Consider the following 26,383-nt stretch of genomic DNA (forward strand, 5'->3'; position numbering starts at 1 on the left):
ATAAACACACTTAAAAACCTTTTAAGGTAGTAAAGGACGCTGGCAAAAGGTGTATTGCTAACATTTTGAAGGTTAGTTCATCCGTCCATCCGTCCGTCCGTCCGTCGAAAGTTAAAGCTTGGTAAGGTTTTCGACGAGTGGATGGATGGAAGTTTCCGGAGCATCTGATTGGTTGCTGGTCACGTGATTGACAGACGTATGAGATGGATTATTGTGAGTCCAGCTTTAGTATGAATTAGAGTCTCCACCGTTGAAAACGGTCACTTCCACAAAAAAGAGTCATTCAAAACTGCGTCCAGTTTGGCGTCCGACCAACGTGGTGTAGACCTTGAGCTGGACCGGGCTACCACGTAATTAGACGAGGCCACCCCCTGGGTGTAGACCATCGCCACGCATGCAACACAAGAGATGAAGGCAGTGGCGTAGCCAGGATTTGTGTATGGGCGGTGTTAAGAAGCATGTCCCCCCTGTATTAAAGTGGGGGGGGGGGGGGGGTCCGGGGGTCCTCCCCCGGGAAAATTTGGTTTTTAAGGTGTAAAATAGTGCTATTTTAGCAGTTTTCGGTACTTAAATTTAAATATTGTAATGGTAAAAAATTTATTAATTTTAATATGAAATTTGTTTGAGTGATAAATAAGAAATTAATTAAAGATTTGGTGCTAAAGGGGGGAGGGTTGAACCCCTAACCCCCCCCCCCCCCCTGGCTCGCCCCTGGATGAGGGGGAACCCCCGTGGTTCCAGGACGGAGTTCGTGGTGACGGCGAGCTGCGACGGCCACATCAAGTTCTGGAAGAAGGTGGAGGGGGCGATAGAGTTCGTGAAGCACTTCCGCAGCCACCTGGCGCCGGTGCAAGACCTGGCGGCCAGCTGCAGCGGCCGGCTGCTCTGCTCCGTGTCCAGCGACCAGTCCCTCAAGGTGTTCGACGTCGTCAACTTCGGTGCGCCGCAGTCTCGCCAGCCCCGGCACCCCGCCCTTCCCCCTTCTCCCTCCCCCCCCTTCCGGCACACATCTGAGAGTGCTGCTAGCATACCCACGTCGATCCGAGGGACGGCCCAGTCATGCATCGTCAGGAACATTCGTCTAACAAGACTGTCCCAAGGTCTAGGTGGTTCCAATACCTGAGGTGCATTATTTTTGGCTTTATTTCTTGGAACCTTTAAGGGCGAGCGTGCTCGGAGGGACTCCCTTTTCATCACTGTACATGTTCGTTTCATATTGCAAATATTCACACCCGCGAGCACGATCCATGCCCCGGTGGTTCGCAACCCACTGTCATCTCGGAGGTCCCGTTGCCTGACGGGGGAAGAATCATACATTATGTTGCCTCTAGCATTTCTTGTATATTCGTCACGTGCCCACCGCAGTGCAACCCTCTGTTTTCATACCAGGTATCAGGGTTACGATGGTACTTGTCGTAATAAAATTAATTCTTAATACTTGATGTATTACTGGTGTGTCGAATGTAAACTAGTATGGAAATTATTCACGTTGAAGTAAGTGAATATTTTTTTTTTCATCAAGTTGAAACGTATCCCTTAGTTTTCAGTTTTTCGAGAAGTAATGGGAACATGGATTAAAGGATTTGATGAAAAATTTTTTTTAAAAATTGCTTTATTGTTTTTTAGTTAAGCTTAGTGTGTCCTGGTTCACATACCGGCATAACAGGACCTAATAGGCACATGAAAGTAATAGGTTGCTGACTTGAGTCAATCAAGCGTGTTTTAAATTGTTTACAATTACATAGATAATCAGTATTTCTCAAGGGCACTCGTTGGTTGTGATTGTGAATGCTGAAGCATCACTCTCACGTTGCAGTTGTGAGTGTTTGACGACTTTCCCAGGTGTGGGCAATGCCCTGTCGTAAAATTCAGTTGCACGAAAGATTAAAACGAACCAGCCGACTGAAATTGTTATGAATTAAAAAAAATGGTTGATTATTGCCGTTGTTCTTGTCATTAAGAAATTACGTAGACATAATTTTCTTGTTCTTGTGCTGATGTTGGACTTGTTGTGGACTCGTGGGCGTGTTGCGCAGACATGATCAACATGATGCGGCTGGACTACTCGCCGTACCGCGCGGAGTGGGTCCACTCCCCGGGCGACGCCATCTCGGCGCTGGCAGTGTGAGTACGGCTTGATTGTATTTATGTTATTCCCACTGTGAAAGTTTTTCCAGCTGTTGTTGGGTGTGGTACAAATTTATAAATAAACTAGCAGACCCTGCCACGTGTTGCTGTGGCTGAGTGATTTAGAAAGGATTTAATAAACAAAATGTTTATAAACTTAAATTATAAAATTTGCAGGAAAGGTAGAATTAATTAATACTTACAAATTTGATGTACTCTGATTCTCTAGCTAATATTATTTGTTTTATTATTATATCTGTAGATTGATGGCTGAAGATAGATATCAATAATTGTAAACACGTGAGAAAAAAATCAAAAATAATACAAAAAAAGCGAGGTTACGTAGTACATTGATCAACGAAAATGTGCACAACATGGAGAAAAATAAAATTTGAATTGAAACGTAGCGCCATCTATGAGATATTTATGTCGGACAGTACAACAATTGTCTGTAAAAAACTGATTTAAGGCGCCATCTGTTTGAGACTTATGAAACTTAGGATTAATAACACCAATCAACATTGATAATCAGTTTATTATTAATTATAAATTATTAAGACCATTAATCAAAATAAAAACTATCCTATCTCTCAAGTTGGAAAAAAATTACACATAAATGCCAATTTTCATCGAAATCGGTTGACTCGGTGAAGAGTTCACTGGAAACAAACATCAGGACACTGGATTTATATATAAATAAATAATTTGGATATATATTTAAAATATAAAATTTATAAATCGAATATCGTGGGGCATGACTCATCTGAATATTGTTTTCTCTCTTTTAACAGCGTTCTGTTAAAGTTGTTTGGGATGTTTGCGTCTTTGAAGGCGACCACCTTGTCTGTCGCAGGTCTGACGCGGGCTCGCACAAAGTGTACGTTTACGACGGGCAGGGATCGAACGTCCCTCTGAAGGTGTTCGACAAACTCCACACCAAGCCCGTCGTCCTCATCAAGGTAACGACCGCTCACGTCCGCGCTCGAAGCTTAGCGAGTCGAGTAGATTCGGAGAGAAACCTCTCTTTACCACTCGCAGGTGCACATCTTTGTCATCTCTTGAGATAAGATTTTATGGTTTTATTTCTAGGCCAATTTATTTTTTAAAACAAGAGATTTCGAAGTTGAAGTTTTTATTTTTTTTTTATGAACTAAGTATCTTTATTCATAAAGATTTTCAGCAGATACTTACTTCACCAAAACAGTGTAATTTTTTACTGATACATGATGCACTATTACAATATGATCATTTTTTAATAAGCATGTTTAACTACTTGGAATAAAAAGAATGGCAAGTATTTGTGTAACGACAGTTGCAAGATCAAAAAAAAAATGTAAAATTATTTCTATTATTCTTAGTACATACATTTTGGTACAAATTACCTGCTAAATAAAGAACGTTAATTTGAATATAGTACTGTATTAAAATATTAGGTTTTTGTGTGTTTGAGTTAGTACTTGATTATACGTGCTGATTATTTTCATGAATTTTGTTGCAGTTCCGTGCTCTGTGGTTTATTAACTTTTATCTCTGCGTCACATGGTGCTGTGACATACTTTTCCATGTTATTTCGGTTTTTCGCAACCCACCGTGTAATCTTGCCCCTGTGTTTATAATGTTTAATCTGTAGGGACACCTGTATTTCGCAAATACATTTCGTGTCAAGGTATTTCACAAAATACTGTAGCTTTTCTCCTGTGGTTATTGGCTGAGGTCGGTGAGAGGTGTCGTCCTGCTCTTGACGGGGCCAATGAGAATGTGATCGTTGTACTGCTGCACCCTCACAATTTGCCATGACTCTTAGGAAAAGCTACAGTGTTTTGTGAAATACCTTGACATGAAATTAAATCGCAAAGTACAGGTGTCCCTAGTAGTCTGTGATTGCGAACCATGAAACGCATCGCCTCGGGTTGTCTCTACCCGCAGTACAACCCGGTGTTCGAGGCCGCGGTGTCGGTGGACCAGGCAGGCATCGTGGAGTACTGGACCGGCCCCAAGACGGAGTACCGGTTCCCCAAGTGCGCGCGGTTCGACTCCAAGCTGGACACGGACCTGTTCGAGTTCGCCCGGGCCAAGACCTTCCCGACCGGCCTGAGCTTCTCCCCCGACGGGAAGCGGTTCGCCACGCTGGCCGGCGACAGGAAGGTACCCGTGTTGCGATCCAATCATCCGAGTCAAAGCTCTTCAACTGCTCCTGCCGAAACTGTTTGGTTGCAGCATACCGTAGGGATGTGCGAGTACCCGATATTTTCGGGTACGGTTCGAATCCACAGTTACCCGAATCCCGAATCGTTGTACGTACATGGATTCGAACAGTATTACGAATATTCACAAAAGTTATAAATTAATTTATTACATCTCAAAAATATTAACAGTGAAAAATAAAATTAGGCTACTATTATGTAAGTATTTATAATATGATGTATCAAAGAAAGATATGTAAATTAAATAATTAACACAGTGACATTAAAAGAATTTAGAGATTTCGAGAGCTTAAACTATAATTACGAATTTCGTCGTATAGCAAACTATAAACTAAAAACAATTACATACCTACAAGAAAAAAGTCTTGGCTATTTATTGGAGAAGAAATTATTTTTTATTTTGTTTGCTGAAACTGAGATTTCCCTGTGGCGTGCAGTTTATTACGATTGAGTTGGAGAATCGAATATGTTTTTGTTTTCATATTTTAATGTGTTTATTATTAATTAAGTTTACATAATTATAAACATTTCAATCTCAGTGTAATAAATAATTGCCAGTAGTTACTGTTAGAAAAAAGAGAACACACATTATTTTTAAATTAATCGGTTATTTTTAATTATTCTGTGCTTAATATTCGGAGTCGGATTCATATCTCAAATATTTCCAGAGATTCGAATTGGATTCGAACCGAACTGAAAATCAAGGATTCGCACATCCCTACAGCATAATAAGCTAAAACAATCCTAAATTTTATTTTAAAGTGTACTTCCTTGAAGTGGTGATATGTGTACTGCTTTGTCGTCTCAAAGATTACATGGAAGAAGCAGCCACCGAAAGACACTGTCAAGTATTCAGAGGGTCTTAGGGGACAAGATTTTATGATTTTATTTCTAGTACAATTTCGTTTTTCAAAACTGGAGATTTCATTGTTATTGTTTTTATTTTTATACGTTTTGTCTTTATTCATTATAAAGAAAGTTTATTATTTATCAAATATTAAACTACAATATTTCTTAATACTTATTTTACCAAAAAAGCCTCATTTGAATTGACAACTTATTTAAGACGAGACAATGCAATCCGGACACGTCACCAGGAGTAAACCGAACTAAATGAACCAAAATTAAACTCAAAATCAAAAAGGTTAAACAAAAACGTAACTCTTGTCTCGCTAAATGCCCTTTCCAACTAAAGGCAAGAGTGAGATTAGCATTTCCAATGCAACATATTTAAAACTTTATATGTATTTTCATTCTAAATGTTTGAAAACTATATATTCATATTCACAAATGCCTAAAATAAAATTCTGCGTTAGTTTTGTACTTTATGTTTATTTATAACCAGATTAAAAAAACTTTAAATTTTAAATTTTTCTGATTTAAGAAATTGCATTGCCTGGTACACCCCCCCCCCTCTTTATTTTCCACTTTATTTCACCTCTTTTTGTATTGGTTTCATGTATATTACTCTCGTTTTTATTTTACTGTATTTTGGATCAATTTTTCTTGGACTCTGTGAAGCAAGGAAAAAAAAATTCACTTTATGTTAAAATTTGATTAGAAAAATATTTGATATTCATGAATATTGTGATATTTTATTCAAAATTGGAGTCGAATGAAAAAAAAAACGGAATCCTATAAAAAAAAAGGGGGTTGTCTGTAAAGTTGGTTTATGGACGATAATTTTACGTGATAACGTCATAAGAAAAAATTGATGAAAAATTGCATACTTTTTAATTTTTCAAATATTATTTACAGTTTTTGTTTGCAAATTTTTATTTAAATAATATGTTTCAAATATAATCGCGAATGATTAGTTTAAAAATCCCCGCCCTTAACCTGTTTGATATTATAGAAGATTTTCCTCGCACGGTGGTTGGCCGGTTCTTGCGCGCTCGGCTCGAGCGGAACTTGACAATGGTCAATGAGTCGTGCTTTTTCGTGCGTGCAGCCCGGCGTTCATCGGTTTTATGAGACGTTATTACGTCCAGAAACGTAATTCGAACAAATTGGGAAAATGTGAGTTGGAGCAAGTGGGTTTGAAGCAAGGCCGCGGGGGGCGTGCCGTGTCTCCAGCGGACGTTGTGCCCCTCCAGGTGAGGGTGTTCAGTTTCCTGACGGGCAAGCTGAGCCGGGTACTGGACGAGTCCCTGCAGCGGTTCTCCGAGCTGCAGCAGGTGCGCCAACAGCTGCCCAACATGGAGTTCGGTCGCAGGTGAGGTCGCGTTGGTGGCTTCACTGCCCTTGTTTGAGTCCTGTCGTTCCAAAACTGTGGCCGTCTCCCTCAGGACAGTTTTGCGAGAAATCGAGGGAAACTGTTTACTCAATTCCATGATGCGGCATTCAAGACGGTTTGTTAAATGAATACGGCCGATTTTGTAGTTAACTGCTCCTTATTTGACTGTGGGTTACCGTGGAATTTGATTTTCTAGAACAAAAGCCATTTTTTTTCTTTTTCTTTTTTTGTAGAGAATGCCGGTTTTGGAAATATACGACTCATTTGTTCGTTTATTTGTAACACGCCTATCAACAGTTGGACATGACGGGTCACAATGGGCTAACGCGGAGTACAGCTGAGGGACAGTCTTCTCTTCTAACCCCTAGTTGCTCTAACAACCACCCTTCCCTCTGCGTTGAAACAACCCCCCCACCTTGTGACAGGCACTGAAGTCTTGCGGAACGGCCAAATTACACTACTTTAACTTTAAAGATGGGCACAACATAAATACAGATACACAATAGACAAAACATATGACTAACTGACAGGTCTAACAAAAAAAAAAAAACAAGACTATGTTGGACACTGTAATGTAGGGCAGGCACTACCCATGAGAGGTACCTCCAACTAACAATACAAAAAAAAAGACACAAGACAGGCATTCCTGTAAATCTTTCATAATCATAATAGCAGATCTTTTCATTCATTCATTCATTCATTCATTCATTCATTCATTCATTCATTCATTCATTCATTCAATTTTTCTTAGAAAATTTATTTTTGTTGTTGTTTGTGTTGTGTTTCACCTGGTGTTTATTGTGTCATTTTTTTTTTTTTTTTAAATGTATGTGCCATCAACGTATGGAGGCTGGTCTCGATCGCGAGCAGACTTCTTCAATTTTGCGTTCCTCCGCCGGAAAAACGAAAAAATTCATTTTTCTCCATCCTCTGCGTCAGAACGTTCTTCTCGCAGGACCTACACGTATTGGCGGCCAGCTGCCCTTTCCTATCAGTTTCTTTTATTAAAAACTGGCACTGCGCTGCAGTCGGCGAGGAATTCGTGCGGGAGCTGAAGAACGTAGAAAGCCGGGCTCCGAAGTGCAGCGTTCGAAGCACCAGCAGTGGCTGTTAGTTTTTGTCGTGGGATCGTGGGTCACTGCCTTTAAGAAGAATAGGTTCTACATGTTCACCAGGTAATTGTATCAGTTCTTAGCGCTGTACAATGTTAACTGATGGGGTAGTGGTTCTATTTTTTTTGTAAATTCTTTGTCAGCGTGCGTTCTTATTTATGCATTTAAGCTCTGTTTGCGGACTGTCGGAACGCACGGGCGGGGGGTGGGTTCTGGGCGAGCGAGACGACGACGTGTGCCCCGCAGGATGGCGGCGGAGCGGGACCTGGAGAAGTCGGACGCGGTGGGGCTCGCCAACATCGTGTTCGACGAGAGCGGGCACTTCGTGATGTACGGGACCATGCTGGGCGTGAAGGTGGTGAACCTGCACGGCAACAAGCTGGCCCGCGTCCTGGGCAAGCCGGAGAACCTGCGGCCCCTGCAGCTGGCGCTCTACCAGGTGGGTCAGCCCCCCTCGCTGGAAGCTCCATTCCTGTTCTGCAGAGCGAGTCTCGCGTCACACTTTCAATAATATTTGCACAGTCGAATCGAATATTGCAAATATTGTTCTCGGCGAAGTTTCATAAAATACAGGATTGAATTAAAAAAATTCAAATTTTGAATTGAATATCACATTCTTCACGAATATTTGATATTTTTACAATTGAATTTTAACATATAATATTTTTTTTTTTCCGCACACTTGACAGGAGTCCTAGAAATATTGATCCAAAATATAAAACCCGATAGTAATATACATGGAACCGTAACAAAGAGGTGGAAAATAAAGGAAATAGGAAGAAAAAAACCTGATGCTGAATTTTTGTTAAACCAGTAATTTTTAAGTTTGAAAATAATAGAATATTATTAATAATTTTAAATCATAATCACTGATTATTTATTAAATATAAAACAATGTGTGAATAATGTTGCAGGAAACAAATCTAAATTTGTTTACAAATCATCTTAGCCTCATGCATTTTACTTTTTTTTTTTTGTGAATGAGTCTGACATGGTAACAAATAATTTGTAAAAAATAATTCAGTTTGAAATGTTAAATAAAGTATCAAATTATTTTTGAAAATCAGATTTTTTTCTAGTACTAGCAGACCTAATAATAAGTAATTTTTTTCTTATTGTGTGCTAGGGTCATATTTATTTTCATGTTTAATAGAACTTGCTGTGTTATTGCATGGGTGTTGCACCATTGTAAGAGTGCATTCTTATTGGAATATGCAATATGGGTATTAGTTAATTATTGACTATCATGGTCTCTTACTAAACTTACTTGGCATAGTTTGTAAACGTGCCTCCTAACTTACGTTATTTTCACACAGGGTCGAGCAAGAAGAACGAAAGCTGCTGTTACCGTTGAAATGGAAGCGTCAGAAAATCCAACGTTGGATTCGATTCAGTCAGACCCAACCCTCTTCTGCACTGCCTTCAAGAAGAATAGGTTCTACATGTTCACCAGGTAATTGTATCAGTTCTTAGCGCTGTACAATGTTAACTGATGGGGTAGTGGTTCTATTTTTTGTAAATTCTTTGTCAGTTTGCCTTTTTATTTATGCATTTAAGCTCTGTTTGCAGAGAGTAGACGTGCCCCCTTGCCATTCAAATTATGAAAATTTAATATTTGAGGAAAAATATAAAAAGTAAAATTCAGAAATTCAAACACCAACATTCTAATCTACAAGAACTATCAATCCAGTTTTGTGTTTGGCACTGGCTAAAGTGTCGTTCAGAAAACATTGTGACAAATAAAAAGAACTCTTCGTATCCTGAACATGAATCAGTTTCAAGTATTTGGCTTTTAAGTTCTTATTCGGAGCATCGAAAAAGATACCACATATATCATAAATTAAGGCATAATAGATCAGAAAACTAACATATCGAGACTATACTGTGGATTCAAGGGAAAAAAAAACCTGGTTCACGCTACATAGTTGATTCACTGTAAAAATAATTCTCTTTCATTCTCCTCCTTTGATCAGTGACATAAGCACTGTCACATAAGATAATCTGTCATGTACAATGTGTTGCAGTTTCCAGTTCTCTAATCTGGGCAAAAAAATTTTCGTCTTGTATATTTCATCATGTAATTACTTCCGAGAAGTGTTAAGTTGCTCCGGCATCACTAGCTGTCTTTGAGGAACAATATGATGTACATATGTTATGTTGCACATTAACGAATGGTTTGTAACAGGCGTGAACCTGACGACACCAAGAGTCAAGATGCTGATAGAGATGTATTCAACGAAAAGCCTTCCAAGGAAGATATTATATCGGCTACTGAAGCATCAGGTAAAACATTAAAATTCCCACATTATTTAATTCTTAATTTAAATATTATGTTTTTTTTTCAAGGTTTGCAGTTTAGCTAGAATTACAAAAACTACAGTGCTGTTGTACAATATGTTCTCGGCTATGGTAAAAGGGGTTTTATAATGGTGTTTGTAGGCGAAATCATACCATGAGAGTAGATGTAACTGAAAGATGCCATCTCGGTTTCAACCATTTTTGTTCAAAAGTTTTTGAATCAGTTAATAATAAAAATTTTGGCTCTGTTTCATTACAGAAAATAGGTAATTTAATGTGATGCCTTATTATTATTAGTGATAGACTGCTACAAATAGTTGTATATTTTAATTTTTCTTTCATCTGACCGATTAGAAAATTAAAGTCACTTGCATTCCTATTAATAACAAACTCTTCAGGTAAGTCTTCATCAGTACGTACTTCCTTCAGACTGCAATTCATCTTCTGGTAGCTTCAAAACTGCTGCTACTTTTGATTTCACTTTACTTTTGAAATCAGCTATCTTTCTTTTACCATACTTATATATTCAAAATAAGTTTAATAATACTGTCGATAGACACTAGTTTATGGTCTTCAGAAAAAAAATCAAACTTGCTGTAATTAACAATGGTATACTAGCTGGGTGCTATCAGTCTGGTAACAGTGGGTGCCTTGTGCTGTGCACTGCGGTCTAAACATGCCCGTGTTGGTCCTCAGGCATGCAGCGCCTGTACGAGAGCGCCGTGCTCCACACGACCCTGGGAGACGTGCACGTGAAGCTGTTCGCCAAGGAGTGCCCCCGCGCCGTCGAGAACTTCTGCGTGCACGGCAAGAACGGCTACTACAACGGGCACGTCTTCCACCGGGTCATCAAGGGCTTCATGGTGCAGACGGGCGATCCGACCGGTGAGCAGCGGCCGTCACCGACACGGGCGGTAGATTTCCAGGGGGGCCAGGGGGTAGGGGCCCCCCCTGGAATCAAAAAGCTCCTGTCTGAAGGGGTCCACTTGTGCTGGCATAATAGTAACTGAGAAGTTGGAATCATGAAGGGAATCCCGCGGGAGTCCTGCAGATTTTCGCTCATGCTACATACACGCGGTTGCCTCGGCCGCAGCAGAAGTTACTGTGTTGAATAAATATTAAGGGGGAAAGACAAAGGACACCAGTGCCGTTTCTTACGCGGAAATAAGCTGAGACACAGGCCGTAAAGACCTCACTTGAATCCTACTGGAGACAGTTGTATGGTGCGACTCATGTTCGAAGGCAACCATTACGGTGAAAATGTTAGATTTTTTTGGCCCAAAATTAAGGGTGGGACCCATACGAAGGGACAACCCTTCGGCGGGTATACACTGTAATTATTTACTCGTTCAAATAATAATGTAAATGTGCGTAAGGTACTAACAGAACCGTGACAAGTACATGTGGCTTCCTTCACTTGTGTAAAATGTGAAGTTGATTTTACTGTTAATGATCCACGGTGTCCTTCTATGGTGTTGCAGGGACATGATTAGGATTTCAGTTCCCTTCAGAACCTAAGAAGTGCTATTCTATGCTCGATCTGAAATGAACAATGCAAGGTAAAGCATAAATAGTATATGAAGTGCAAATTTAAAATCTAAAAGGGGGTTGTCTGTAAAGTCGGTTTACGGACAATAATTTTACGTGATGACATCATAAGAAAACAGTGATGAAAAATTGCACACTTTTTAATTTTAAAATATTATTTACAGTTTTTGCAAATTTCATTTAAATAATTTGTTTAAATGTAATCACGAACAATTACTTAAAAAGCCCGCCTTAACCTGTTTGATATTATAGAAGAGTTTCTCGCACAGTGGTTGGCCGGTTCTTTCATGCTCGGCTCAGGCGGAACGTGACAATGAGTCATGCTTTTTCGTGCGTGCAGCCGGCGTTCATCGATTTATAAGACGTTATCACGTCAAAAGTAACCTAATTTGTGTGTGTGTCACTGTGGGGGGCGGGGGGGAGGGGAAGTGGTTGCATCCTCAGGGCCGCCCTCTTGCACGGTCGTTGGTCTCCGTGCCGCAGGCACGGGCACGGGCGGTGAGAGCATATGGGGAGGAGAGTTCGAAGATGAGTTCCACTCGTCCCTGAAGCACGACCGGCCGTACACGCTAAGCATGGCCAACGCTGGCCCCAACACCAACGGCAGCCAGTTCTTCATAACGCTGATACCGACGGTAGGTTCCCCGGCAACAGCGTTCGGACGTTTAGAGCTTGAAAACTTTTAGTCGCAAAAATATAACCTTGTTTTATCGCATAATTGCAGCGTGTTTTATGCTAAAATCAAGTTTGAAAAGTAGGGGGTGCGACTCTAATGCTAGGAAAGTAGTTTTATCGAGCTAAAGTTAAGTCATAAAAACAAAACCTATTGAGCAGAATGTAGGTATGTTTTATTTAAAAAAAACAGAGTATACAAAAGCATGCCAAACAGTTTAAATTAAACAGTTTTGAAACAACAACATATTTCGTTCAACTTCAAAAAGAAAGAAAGAAAACAGTGACCCAGAACTAATGCATAACTATCGTCATAATACACACTTACCACATAAGAGAGTGGGTTATATTCAGATGTAGTTTACTTGGCACGAGACGAAACATGCGCATTGCGTGCTATCAGTAAGCTATCAATATCAGTACTCAATTACTTGCATGCTCTCTATATACGGGCATCAACATACCCAAACATGAATGTTGCCAACTTAGCGCTGGCTGCATTTTATGCGGTATACAGTGGCGATAACTTAAGTTTTATTTAGGCTTGTTTAGAGTAAAGAATGACTATAGCACTGTACTGAACTAAATCACTGTTCCAGCAAAACCTATAATGCTGTGTTTAAAAAAAAAAAAAAATATGTGTAACTATATTTCGTGGGCGTACAAGGAAAACCCACTAAGTCCATAAGATATTCATATGACAAAGTCCAGTTTAATGTGTATCATGACAAGTTTATTATATGACAAGTATATTACATATTGTGTTAGATTAAACATGTTTCAGTACTGTATATATTTTACAATATTTTAAAAAACCCATATGAATATAAAAATCTCAATTTCATTATATGGACATAAAGGGTTTCCCTTGTACGCCCACGATTTATTTTCACACGTGGGCTTGCATCTCTGCTTGCTGAGGATTAGTTATGTTCAGATCATTTTTAAAATCAAAATGTTACGATGACACTTAGATTAATTGATAAGCTGCAGATAAGGCAGGGCGCGCTCGGCGCTGGAATATATTGTCTCGTGCGTGTGTTGCGCGCAGCCGTGGCTGGACAACAAGCACACGGTGTTCGGGCGCGTGGTGAAGGGCATGGAGGTGGTGCAGAACATCAGCACAGCCAAGACCAACCCCAAGACGGACAAGCCGTACAACGACATCCAGATAGTCAGCATCAGCCTCAAGTGACCCGTCGCTCGTCGCTCTCAACCAGCTCGTCAAGAAATTTCTTTTTTTTTCTTTTCCAAAATTTGGTTTTAAATTTTTTCTTTCTGTATCTCATCACATAATAAAGATTATTAATATTTTTTACCAGAATGGGTTTCAGAAATTTTTTTTAATTAAAGCCACAGATAAGAAAAATAAATACATAAAAAATCTTATTAGCAGGACTTAAGTATTGGGATAGTACATTTACTCATTAAATCAATCAATATTTTTATGCTGTTAGAAAATTTAATGAGTGATTTTTATATTGTGCATTTACTTACACAATAATTAAAAACTATGATTTCATATTTTAGTTTGGCTACCTTCGTAGTTCTAAATAAATGAGTTCAAAATTATTAGTGGGTACACTAAAAATTAAGTGGATTTTAACTTAAAAAATTGTTTATTTCAAACTTTTACATTCCTTGAGTTGATGAGAAATGACATTGAACCAATTTCCTACGATGTTAATAAAAAATGCAGAATATTCCAGAATGTTTTCTTTTTAGACCAGAAATACCTTGTTGTACAAAACTAAGTTCTGTGACTGCATTGCTTTTGTGCGTACAGATGGTGCCTCTTCCATAGATTTTGAGTCTGTTTCAGCCCAATGAAAACAAACTTTTATAGCCAAAAGTACAACCAATAAGTAAAAGTATTATCGTAATTCAATCCAGACATGGATTAGGCTTGTGGACTTGTAATATTTGAGACTACATTATTGCTTTTAGTAATTAGGCTCTTAAATCTGGCACATTTGAGACCATAGCTGCCAGATTAGCAGTTTTGCTGGATTATCGAATGTCAATTTAGTTCTAACAGGAATACCAAAGGAAATTTATGTATATTGTACTCAAACGAAAACTGACAGTCTAAATAAATACCTAGTGAAACGTAAAAGCAGGCCTGCGCAGTGGTGCAGCCTGTTAGTTTAGGTCAAAAAACACTCAAATCCACCAAAAAAAAAAATTACAGATGAGAGTACCTAGATCTAAGCTGGATTAAGGATAGTCCGGAATAAAGAACGCAGACTGTAAGTATGTACTTTTAACTTTCAACTAAGCAATGATCACCTGAATGATGTACCAAAACACACCTTTTCGACACTGGAGTAAGTAACTGGCAACCACATAAATCATGTGGGAATAAAAAAAAATATATATCTTTACATATTTAGCTGATGAACATGGCCAGAATTCCTACAAAATTCTTTTGCACTTCTGGGAGGTAGAATATTCTTCATTCTTGCATTTGAAAGTTTCTGTAAACTCTCTATTTTTAAGCAATAACTCCAACCTGTGAACACATGAATATGCTTTTTAATAATAATAGTTTAAAGAAATACCAACTAGGTAAAAAAATATTAATATTAATTTTTTACAATCAAGCTACTTTCAATTTACACATCTAAGTGGTTTTAAAAATTTTAATCAACAATTTTTAGTACAAGTAAGTGAATGTTTGATATATTAAGGATAAAAATTTCAAAAAGTACACGCAGAACTTTCTATACCTATACATACAAAGCATTAATCAACATAAATTGAAAGCTGCATCTAAAAATTAGTAAGTTTTGGCAAATATATTATTGTTATGAATGTAACACAGCACTTACATGTTCTTCTCTGTAAACTGGAAAGTTCCTGTATTTCCAGAATATTCTTGCCCGGACTCTGGCCTGGAGCATAAACTCTGGAACGATAGAGAAGAACTTAGTAGTGCTATAGCTTGATATCATAGTGCAAATACAGGCAGCAAGAACTGTAAACTTCAGTACACTTTGAAGATGAAATGGGTTGCACAAAAAAATATATATTTTATTTGCAAAGGAATCAAAAACTATTTTTTATGTAAAAAAAATTTTATCACGTGGCCCGAAATTTGCCAATTGTACTGCGCATGCGCAAAGCTTTCTTCGCTGCCAAATCAGAAAGAAAAGAGAATTAAAATACTCACATTTATTCATTACTTTCAATCTGTCAATTTTTATTAAGGATTTTTTTCAAAGGTTTCTTATTGAAATTTACGAACCTTTAAGAGACCTTGTTCAGTTAAAGACAAATTAATAAGGCGTAGGAACCCTCTGTTGGATAGGAAATGTTCACCATTTAGATGATTTAGAATGAGCTTAGGACTCAAGACAGCACTGGAATCTCGGATCACGGACTGCTTCGGGCAGACGGACAGAGGGTTTCATGCACCGTACACCATTGTGCGTGCAGAAGAGACTTATGAAGATGGTTGAAGATGCCATGGTGTTAGTTGGGCAATATCTCACCTTGTCTCTACTAACCTGCGCATAGGCTACGAAGAAAAGAGCATCGTCTTCAAGATTTTCCAGTGCTGGCTGATGAATGTGATCTAGCTGTTGAACCGCCTTAGTGCAGGCCTAGAACAATATATTATTATGTACTTCCAACACTTAAATGATATCTACTGCCTGAAAATGTCAATGTGTCAATGTGACATATCTAGACTTTAAATACTGTACTACTGGCAGTCCTCCCCCCCCCCCCCCTTCCCCCCAATAACACTCTCTGGAACTAAAAAAAATAAACTGTAGCAAAAACACCAAATAATCTACTTCATATCCTTGATGAATTACGAAGATGAGTAATATGTGTTGAGATCGCCTTTTAATGAGCCTGTCATGTTTTTAAAAACTTTCGGACTTGCCATTAAACTGGGCAGTAAGTAGTCCATACCACTATAAACCCTCCAAAAATTGCCCGTTTGCTTTTAGTATTATTTTGTATCTAATTTCCCAGAAGCCACTACACTACACTACACATTTACTTTTTCTTTCAATATGTGTTTGTTAATTGTGATAAAAACATTTTTTTAGTGGAATTCTAATTCTTGCTAATCAAATTCGATGTTCATATTCGAGAATAATTTGGTATGTATTTGCATTCGTAACTAACACAGATAGACACATGACTAGGCGGGCCCCTTTGTCATTCATTGCGAGGTGGTGAAGGCACTGTTGCCACTCACGCGAAAGGCCAGGCGGAGGGCAGCCGTCTCCACCAGCAGACGCAGGGCGGCCCGGGGCGCGGCGTCCAGGCACTCCTGCGCGGCCCTCGCCAGCCGCGCCGTCGCGTTGCCCACGGCGCCGTGCGCCCCCACCAGCGTGCCGTCGCTGGCGTGCAGCGCGTCCCACGGCAACACGGCGGTCACTGCCGCGGCCGCCAGCTGCGCGCCCGCCCGCCCGTACAGCACCGCCCTGGGAGCACACTGCCGTGAGACCTAGCACGGCCTTCTCCAGCCTCGCAAGGCAGCCGAGGCAGTGATGTTGCCAGACAAGTTCTCGGGGAAAAGCCGAGTAACCCCAGACCGAACCGTTGCCACGGTGCTCAGCATAGTGACCCTGGGTGCATGGGTGCCCGAATTTATAAAAAGGTTTTTAAAAAGGTTAAAAAAAATCCTTTCAAGTTCACTGTTCATCTGGGCGACTCTGGGCCAATGAGAAACCTTCAACCAAAGAAGTTCTGAATCAAAGGAATGCTAGTCGAGATGACTCACAAGTCAACAGCCGTAGAACTGGTGTTATGCCCGAGTGTACAGAGGAACTGGGCAGTCATCCTGAAGGCCAGTGATGGTGTGAGTTTTTCCGTCCCTACTTACAAGTAGTGCAGTGTCAAGTGCAGATCACATTTACAGTTTAGTCCATTATAACATTTAAGAGTTTTTTTTTTTTTAACAAAAAAATACAAAAAAAATATTTTAGTTAAAATAAAAAAAATTAAAATAAGGAATACGTTAGGAATTGACAAAGTGTGACTGAGAGAGTTAATACACCACAAATTAATGAAATGCAATTAAAATTCATGAAACTACTCGGCGTTTTCCTGGTGGATGGGACCTCCCAGCAAAGGACCGTCGCCACTCACGGGGGGTAGCCAGGATGGAAGTCCGGCGCCACCAGCAGCCTCTGCGGAACCACCACCTTGTTGGACGCTGGCACGTAGGACACCGCGTCCACGTCGGTCATTGCAGACATCCACCTGGGAACAGGAACACTCCATCACTGTCTGTCCATCACCGTCCGTGAACACTGTAACCGCTCCAACTAGTACTGCCCGTCTTTGCTCCAGAATAAATACAAATGTCACCGTGCTTTCAGAGCACATGCTAATTCCCTTTTAAGGCATATCAAGAAGTAGCCTAATGAAAATTGCAAAATAAATTCGTCAAGGACATTGTTTTATGTATTTTGTTTTATATTGGGGTACTCAGTTACTGATATTTAAGAACATAATTGTTTTTTATATATTACTAAATAATGATTTAACAGGAGCTCTAGAACTGACCTACGATCGCAGTCAAGAGCGTATATGAAAAATTTCATCTCAGGGAGGAAGGGGGTGAGAGGACAGAACCTATTTGCTTGCTGTTTGCTTTCAAATTCTTTCTGTGCGTTGGTGGGGAAACAATTTTTTTATTCTTAGGATTTCAGGATGGGGAAGGGCCCATTTTCAAAGTAACAGGCAAAAAATAATAAAAAAATTCCTAACAGATGAATAAACAAAATAGTAATTCAAGTTTATTAAATTTTAAATATTTGATAGGTATTGTTAAGTCAAGGGTGCAACCAAAATTTCATGCTAATAAAATTGCAATTTCAATCATTATTTAATTACATATAAAAACAATTTTGTTCTTAAATATCAGTAACTGAGTACCCAATACAAAAAAAATTACATAACAATGTCCTTAGTGATTTTATTTTGCAATTTTCATTTACTTCTTGATATGCCTTTAAAGGAATTAGTACCTGCTCCGAAAACAGGGTGACTTTTGAATTTATTCTTGAACAAAGACAGAAAATACTAGTTGAAGAAGTTACAGTATTAACAGACAATCATACAAAACAAAAAAAAAAAGTATTAACTATCGGTAGTTCCACCTGTGATGTCAATGAAATTTAGCATTGAATTCATTTTTGGGCATGACCACAACTGTAATAATATTGTCAATAAACACTATTACATGGTCTCGGACGATATGTTAATGTGCGATTTCTGGCTTAAGGAAGGTAAAAGTAAAACAAAAAAAAGACTAGAGGAACATAACCCATGAGCAAACATTAAAATTAAAGAACCAAAAACCCCTCAATACATAGTTAAAAGATAAAATTCCTCCCAATACCAAACCTATATGAATTACTGAAGAATACGCAATTAAATCACTTTGGACGAAGACAAACAAGACTAATAAATAAACCATTTAATAAACTAATTCTAATTCATATAAAATTGTGAAAAAATCCCAGAAATAATTAAAAAAGAAAAAACACGTAATAAACCATAACCCCACCCCTAATTTAAGCAAACAATAAATATCGCAACGGCACAAAAATCCGCTGAAAGCAATATGGCCTCTTGTCCTCTCTGGCCTCACGTGTCCTCCTCGGCCGGCGTCAGCAGCTGCGCCTCCTCCGCGGCCCGCAGGAACGCCGCGCCGTACCGCACGTTCTGGAAGAAGTTGTTCCTCTGCACGGACAGGTCCGCGTAGTGCTGCTCCAGGAAGGCGTCCGACTGCAGGCGTGCCGGGAGGCCCACCTGCAGCGACATGGCGTCCACCTGCCCCCGGGGGGGAGACGGCCGCCGATCAGAGTCCCTCCGCTATTCAGCGCTTCGTGTGTTTCCAGAAATAAAACTGGTAGTTTTCCCCTCAAAACAGACAATTTTTCCCTCGAAACAGGGAAATTTCTAGGGATTTTGAGTCATTTTTGAGGAATTTTGAGTCTTTTTGAGTCATTTTTGAAGAATTTTGAGGAAATTAGAAACCAAGATGGCCGCCGTGATGTCACAATCTAAGTTGGCTTCACAGCCTAGAAGCCTTGGCGAGAAAATACATTCATGTACTACTTTAAGCCAACCTGAAAAGTAAAATTTGATTACGGTGTATCTAATTCATCCCGAGATATTCCAACACATGTGCGTTGGTGACGACAAGGAACGGCGCGTAGCCAGCGAGCCCGATGCTTGCGCTTGCTTCGCCGTGCGTCGGACGAGCGCGCACAACTGCCCCGGGAGAGAGACTACACAGGAAGGACGGGAAACACCTATCACAGGGTCCACGCCCTCCTCACCTTGTCGAGTGCGTACCGCCACATCTCGGCGTAGAAGCTGCTGTCCCGGATGGCCTCCTTCAGGACGGCGTGGACGTTCTCGAACATCGCGTTCACCTGCGGGGGGCGGGCGAGCGGACCAATCAGGCTGACGGGGAGCGCCAACAGCGAGGACACAGCGTTCACCATTTAGAGTTCAGTAAAAAAAAAAAAAAAAAAAACTATGAATAGATTATAAAAAGGGTTTTAAAACAAAATTCACAGATAGAGGGGATAGGAAATGTGTAGGACTTAAAATGCAAGAAGTATTGTCATATACCGTCCACTAAATAACTTATACTCGACTCTTGGGCTGTGTCAAACAGCACCAGCCAAGTGCTAATTAGTTAGCACACAATTATGAAGCTGAATTAACAAAATTCTTCACGAGCACAGCGTGCGGTGTGCTCGACGCGACCACTCGCCGGCCGGGCCAGGAAGGGACTCACGCACCGCCCGCCCACCCGCGCTCCTGGTCTCCGCCGGGACGCTCCCGTCGTGCAGCGCGGCGAGGGCCAGCCCCATGTAGCGGCGCAGCACGCGCACGCAGGTCAGCCAGCGCGGCGGCGCCTGCTTCCTGCCTGCCGGCACACGTCACTTCTCCAGGAACACACCACGACTACACACAGGGGCGCAACAACTAAATTTCCAAAAGGGGGAGGGCAATATACCTTTTTTTTATAAAGAATCATCGATCCCCCCCTATTGAGGCGGGGGGTTCGGGGCTCCTCCCCCGGGAAAATTTGTTTTTCAAGGTGGAAAATGGTGCTATTTAAGAAGTTTTATTATCTAAAAATTGATTACATAGCACTTTCTTTGCCCCCACTTCAAGGTTTCAGAGGGGGGGCAAAATACCCTTGCCCCCCCTGTTGTTGCGCCCCTGACTACACAGAACAGCCATCACTTCGGCAGCATTCACAACTCTCGTGAGAATACTCACTAGGTACTTGGAAACATGCAACCTAGAAATGTCGTGGCTCAGAACGTCGTAACTTAGAACTACCACAATTTGGAAACGCACAACTCAGAACTGTGGGGCTGTGCCGGGACGCACGGCCGTTGGTTTAACGTGAAACGTCTACGTTTGCGAGTCGCTCCTAGTGTAATCTTCACTCGATACGTCCAGTGATGCAGGTACAACAGTGGTCAGCGTGCCGTGGCAGACTTACGCCGCTCCGGAGGCAGTCTCGCTTCGCTCGACGCCGGACACTGGGGTACCTGCCCGCGGCCCGTAAACTCCCGACTTTCCAGGTGCAACACCCTTGCAAGAACACTACTCGGCGTCAGAGACGACTACACAGAACTGACTGTGAAGAGCTGAACACAGCAACTATCTTAACTATTTGAAGTGACGGAAGACGGCAGACAGCACCTGTCAGTTCCTCCTGGAACAGCTGGACGACGGTGCGGTAGGCGGCGGAGAGGTGGGGCAGCATCTGCGACGCGTAGTTCCACATCATGTAGTTGTTCAGGACCCTGGCGGGCAGGCACAGGCAGGGCGGGCTCCAGAACACCCATGGCTACAAGGCACCTGTTACTGTACGGCTTGATTATTGATGTGTAACATCTCAGCTCTCGGCATACAGCATTTGGAACGGAAATGTGTAATCACGGAGCTGCCATCTGTGGCAGTGAATTTTCAACAAGATGGAAAGTATTTTTATAAAATTTCTCATCAAAAATCAGGTCCAAATCCGGGGTTTAGTATTTTTTTTGTCGTTTTTGATGTATCGGAGCCGTTTTCGATACATAGTCTGCTAATAAAATGATTCAATAGTCGACGTAGCTGCTCCGGCAGCGAATCCTAGCTGCGGGTGCGGAAACTATGTGTGATTCGAGTCCGTAAATACAGTTAAAACACAATTTACGTATATTTGTCACGCTTGGCATTATTTCCAAGTATTCTGCATTAAATTTGATGTCCGATTTTCGTATAATATTTGTGTTTGGTGCGCGAGAACACACGAATGTGCTCGTTACCGAGGTTAGATGTTACACATCTCTGGTGAGTACTGAAAGACTTCGCTCACTTTTTAAAATATTTATTTTATATGACATGACTTTTCTGATAATTTCGTACAAAATTTTACACCTTAAACAGATCTAATATATGAGGGTGTCAGGGAAAGAAATTTATTTTAAACATAAGTAAATTGTGTTAAAAATTTTTTAGTGAATTTTCGTTTGCACATATTAAGAGAATTCATATAGTACTAGTTTGACGATTTTTTTTTGTTCTCTCTTGACTGATCTTCTGGACACAGATTCTGATTTCTTGCAAGCAGGAACTTGACGGGCTTCGTCATGAGAGTTTTCTCAGGGAGCTCCTACTCACTCACCGCTGTCATTCTGTAATTTACACCCCCCCCCCCAAAAAAAAAAAAAAAAAAACAACACACTCGAGCATTCCAGAAAGCTGTCCGGAAAAGCTTGGACATGTGTTCGTAAGTTCCCTGTCCCGGACGAAGGAACACGAGAACAGCTTGTAATGTACAGCGTCCTACAAGAATGTCTCAGTTTGTGGTATGTCATAACAGTTTAATTTAGACTATCTACAACAAATCATACATAAAAATTGAAAGTAAAAATAATCTATTATTTTTTTTACAAATGTTTAACTTTAGTTATACGGCACACATCTAAACTAAAGTCTAACTCTTCCCACATTTTTGGTTAACAATTCTGTGTCTCAAACCTGGAAAATCATTAGGTTATGGCACAGTAGACACAATCTTTTATAAAGTTCCAAAAGAAAAAAAAATAACATGGCGTTTTATGTCAGGTGAACGTGAAGGCCAGCGAAAAAAGAGCTCTGTACAAAATTTTGACTTTTCTGTACCTATATTTATTTATTTAAATAAAGACATGAAGCCTTTGATTCATTAATTCATTCATTCCAGATGATTTAAGGGTGTGTACACATCAGGTGTGAAAAAACAATGTGATGTAAACCCCTTAATCCTAGCTTTACATTTAACTGTATGTACAGTGTATAACAATGTGTATGATTTACTGCAACTACTCTGCACTTGATAACTGAAGCACTGGTGAAAAAAAAGACACACATACTTTTGTATTTAAAAGCTATTTAAATAAAATATTTTAAAACTAAAGTCTTGTGCACACTTACTCTCTGTCAGATGAAGTTAGTATATTTGATATCTGAGTTAGATATGAAACAGATGTAGCTAAAACCACGGTGGAATCTTCAATTCGGGCATTTGGGTATTTCGCTGAAATAATGTCGTGAAGTGGAATCTGAAAGGAAAAAAAAAAAATTTCATTTAATGTCTTACCGTTTTTTGAGAAATATCCAGAAAAACAGAAAAGTTTGACATTTGACCTTGAATAACATTTTTTTTAGCACACATGGGATCTATGGGGGCTTTTGGCACTTTATTTCTACTGGTGTACCCAAGGTCTCTACCAAAATTCAGCTGTCGGAATTTTTGAAGCGAAAACTTCTTTAGCAGCGTTGAGCGATTTTTGGTAGGGGCAAAATTTATGGGTTCGCGTCACCGACATGCTAGTGACGTGTTGCGCCAGACTGACGAATCGCAGCAGCCTGTGTACATGTATACGCATACATACACTAATACATCGTAAATAATCGACTGTATCGTGTGCGTGTTGGACTTTTTTTGTAGGATGGGTAAAATCATGTAAGTTCGCATCACTGACATGGCTGTGGTAGCAGTAAGTGAAGTTAATTTGACCATGTGAATACATGACCTAGGTCTGACATCACTGGTAAGTCATAGCTAGGTAATGAATTTTTACGTACCACTGACATCTGTTGTGACTAAAAAATGATGTAAGGATAAATTATATCATGCTGACATCTTACTGAAATAATACCAAAATCATTTTCTTTATGTACATTTGACGTAGAAATGATGTCATATTACACATTTAAAAACAAAGTTTTAAGTTTTCACGTCTGTTGACAGTCCTCATGACGCTGTATTGTTATTTTAAGTGTGTATTTTGGACCGGACCAGGAGTGATCCTTGCCGCCGGGTGACGACGAGGACAAAGACTCACGGAAGGGGCCTTCTCGGCCAACTCTGCCAGGCTGAGCCGGTGCAGCACGGGGCGGTCGGCGCGGGGCGTGGCCTCGGCCAGGCGCTTCTCGAAGTGGAACACCTCCTCGCCGAAGGAGCTCGCGTCCGCCGAGGTGGCGCCCAGCTCCTGCACGGCGTTCTGCAGGAAGCGGCGGTACACGGCCTCCGTCTGCGCACACGGGCGGTCCTGTTCCCTCCGTGCGACACCCGGCACCTTGCGGTGCTCTCCTAGTGCTGGGAGCGACACCCGGCACCTTACGGCGCTCACCTAGCGCTGGGAGCGACACCCGGCACCTTACGGCGCTCACCTAGCGCTGGGAGCGATACCCGGCACCTTGCAGGGCTCACCTAGCGCTGGGAGCGACACCCGGCACCTTACGGCGCTCACCTAGCGCTGGGAGCGATACCCGGCACCTTACGGCGCTCACCTAGCGCTGGGAGCGACACCCGGCACCTTACGGCGCTCACCTAGCGCTGGGAGCGATACCCGGCACCTTGCAGGGCTCACCTAGCGCTGGGAGCGATACCCGGCACCTTGCAGGGCTCACCTAGCGCTGGGAGCGATACCCGGCACCTTGCAGGGCTCACCTAGCGCTGGGAGCGACACCCGGCACCTTGCAGGGCTCACCTAGCGCTGGGAGCGATACCCGGCACCTTGCAGGGCTCACCTAGCGCTGGGAGCGACACCCGGCACCTTACGGCGCTCACCTAGCGCTGGGAGCGACACCCGGCACCTTGCAGGGCTCACCTAGCGCTGGGAGCGATACCCGGCACCTTGCAGGGCTCACCTAGCGCTGGGAGCGATACCCGGCACCTTACGGCGCTCACCTAGCGCTGGGAGCGACACCCGGCACCTTGCAGGGCTCACCTAGCGCTGGGAGCGATACCCGGCACCTTACGGCGCTCACCTAGCGCTGGGAGCGACACCCGGCACCTTGCAGCGCTCACCTAGCGCTGGGAGCGATACCCGGCACCTTGCAGGGCTCACCTAGCGCTGGGAGCGACACCCGGCACCTTACGGCGCTCACCTAGCGCTGGGAGCGACACCCGGCACCTTGCAGCGCTCACCTAGCACTGGGAGCGATACCCGGCACCTTGCAGGGCTCACCTAGCGCTGGGAGCGACACCCGGCACCTTACGGCACTCACCTAGCGCTGGGAGCGACACCCGGCACCTTACGGCGCTCACCTAGCGCTGGGAGCGACACCCGGCACCTTGCAGCGCTCACCTAGCGCTGGGAGCGATACCCGGCACCTTGCAGGGCTCACCTAGCGCTGGGAGCGACACCCGGCACCTTACGGCGCTCACCTAGCGCTGGGAGCGACACCCGGCACCTTGCAGCGCTCACCTAGCGCTGGGAGCGACACCCGGCACCTTGCAGCGCTCACCTAGCGCTGGGAGCGACACCCGGCACCTTACAGTGCTCACCTAGCGCTGGGAGCGACACCCGGCACCTTACAGCGCTCACCTAGCGCTGGGAGCGATACCCGGCACCTTGCAGGGCTCACCTAGCGCTGGGAGCGACACCCGGCACCTTACAGCGACACCCGGCACCTTGCAGGGCTCACCTAGCGCTGGGAGCGATACCCGGCACCTTGCAGCGCTCACCTAGCGCTGGGAGCGACACCCGGCACCTTGCAGGGCTCACCTAGCGCTGGGAGCGACACCCGGCACCTTGCAGCGCTCACCTAGCGCTGGGAGCGACACCCGGCACCTTGCAGGGCTCACCTAGCGCTGGGAGCGACACCCGGCACCTTGCAGGGCTCACCTAGCGCTGGGAGCGACACCCGGCACCTTGCAGCGCTCACCTAGCGCTGGGAGCGACACCCGGCACCTTGCAGCGCTCACCTAGCGCTGGGAGCGACACCCGGCACCTTGCAGGGCTCACCTAGCGCTGGGAGCGACACCCGGCACCTTGCAGCGCTCACCTAGCGCTGGGAGCGACACCCGGCACCTTGCAGCGCTCACCTAGCGCTGGGAGCGACACCCGGCACCTTACGGCGCTCACCTAGCGCTGGGAGCGACACCCGGCACCTTACGGCGCTCACCTAGCGCTGGGAGCGACACCCGGCACCTTGCAGCGCTCACCTAGCGCTGGGAGCGACACCCGGCACCTTGCGGCGCTCACCTAGCGCTGGGAGCGACACCCGGCACCTTGCGGCGCTCACCTAGCGCTGGGAGCGACACCCGGCACCTTGCGGCGCTCACCTAGCGCTGGGAGCGACACCCGGCACCTTGCGGCGCTCACCTAGCGCTGGGAGCGACACCCGGCACCTTACGGCGCTCACCTAGCGCTGGGAGCGACACCCGGCACCTTGCAGGGCTCACCTAGCGCTGGGAGCGACACCCGGCACCTTACGGCGCTCACCTAGCGCTGGGAGCGACACCCGGCACCTTACGGCGCTCACCTAGCGCTGGGAGCGACACCCGGCACCTTACGGCGCTCACCTAGCGCTGGGAGCGACACCCGGCACCTTACGGCGCTCACCTAGCGCTGGGAGCGACACCCGGCACCTTACGGCGCTCACCTAGCGCTGGGAGCGACACCCGGCACCTTACGGCGCTCACCTAGCGCTGGGAGCGACACCCGGCACCTTACGGCGCTCACCTAGCGCTGGGAGCGACACCCGGCACCTTACGGCGCTCACCTAGCGCTGGGAGCGACACCCGGCACCTTACGGCGCTCACCTAGCGCTGGGAGCGACACCCGGCACCTTACGGCGCTCACCTAGCGCTGGGAGCGATACCCGGCACCTTACGGCGCTCACCTAGCGCTGGGAGCGACACCCGG

General features: G+C 43.3%; 2 protein-coding genes across 2 annotated transcripts in view; one reads left to right on the top strand and one right to left on the bottom strand.

Annotated features, from left to right (window-relative positions):
- Positions 1–13,521, top strand: part of LOC134540372 (peptidylprolyl isomerase domain and WD repeat-containing protein 1) — a 15,441-nt gene extending 1,920 nt beyond the window's left edge. Inside the window, exons 3-13 of the mRNA XM_063383059.1 lie at positions 742–938; positions 2,037–2,124; positions 2,981–3,086; positions 4,054–4,272; positions 6,428–6,546; positions 7,926–8,118; positions 8,996–9,132; positions 9,865–9,962; positions 10,674–10,862; positions 12,009–12,160; positions 13,249–13,521. Of these exons, the coding sequence (XP_063239129.1) occupies positions 742–938; positions 2,037–2,124; positions 2,981–3,086; positions 4,054–4,272; positions 6,428–6,546; positions 7,926–8,118; positions 8,996–9,132; positions 9,865–9,962; positions 10,674–10,862; positions 12,009–12,160; positions 13,249–13,392 (1,642 nt within the window). The 3' untranslated portion in view covers positions 13,393–13,521. The remainder of the gene's footprint in view (positions 1–741; positions 939–2,036; positions 2,125–2,980; positions 3,087–4,053; positions 4,273–6,427; positions 6,547–7,925; positions 8,119–8,995; positions 9,133–9,864; positions 9,963–10,673; positions 10,863–12,008; positions 12,161–13,248) is intronic.
- Positions 12,398–26,383, bottom strand: part of LOC134540283 (protein gone early) — a 27,724-nt gene continuing 13,738 nt past the window's right edge. Inside the window, exons 7-17 of the mRNA XM_063382941.1 lie at positions 23,573–23,761; positions 22,659–22,786; positions 20,901–21,004; positions 19,982–20,109; positions 19,511–19,606; positions 18,817–18,998; positions 17,307–17,420; positions 16,411–16,639; positions 15,707–15,802; positions 15,029–15,105; positions 12,398–14,709 (exon numbers count right to left, since the gene is read on the bottom strand). Of these exons, the coding sequence (XP_063239011.1) occupies positions 14,613–14,709; positions 15,029–15,105; positions 15,707–15,802; positions 16,411–16,639; positions 17,307–17,420; positions 18,817–18,998; positions 19,511–19,606; positions 19,982–20,109; positions 20,901–21,004; positions 22,659–22,786; positions 23,573–23,761 (1,440 nt within the window). The 3' untranslated portion in view covers positions 12,398–14,612. The remainder of the gene's footprint in view (positions 14,710–15,028; positions 15,106–15,706; positions 15,803–16,410; positions 16,640–17,306; positions 17,421–18,816; positions 18,999–19,510; positions 19,607–19,981; positions 20,110–20,900; positions 21,005–22,658; positions 22,787–23,572; positions 23,762–26,383) is intronic.

The sequence above is a fragment of the Bacillus rossius genome, chromosome 16 (assembly GCF_032445375.1).
Source record: "Bacillus rossius redtenbacheri isolate Brsri chromosome 16, Brsri_v3, whole genome shotgun sequence".
NCBI lineage: Eukaryota > Metazoa > Arthropoda > Insecta > Phasmatodea > Bacillidae > Bacillus > Bacillus rossius.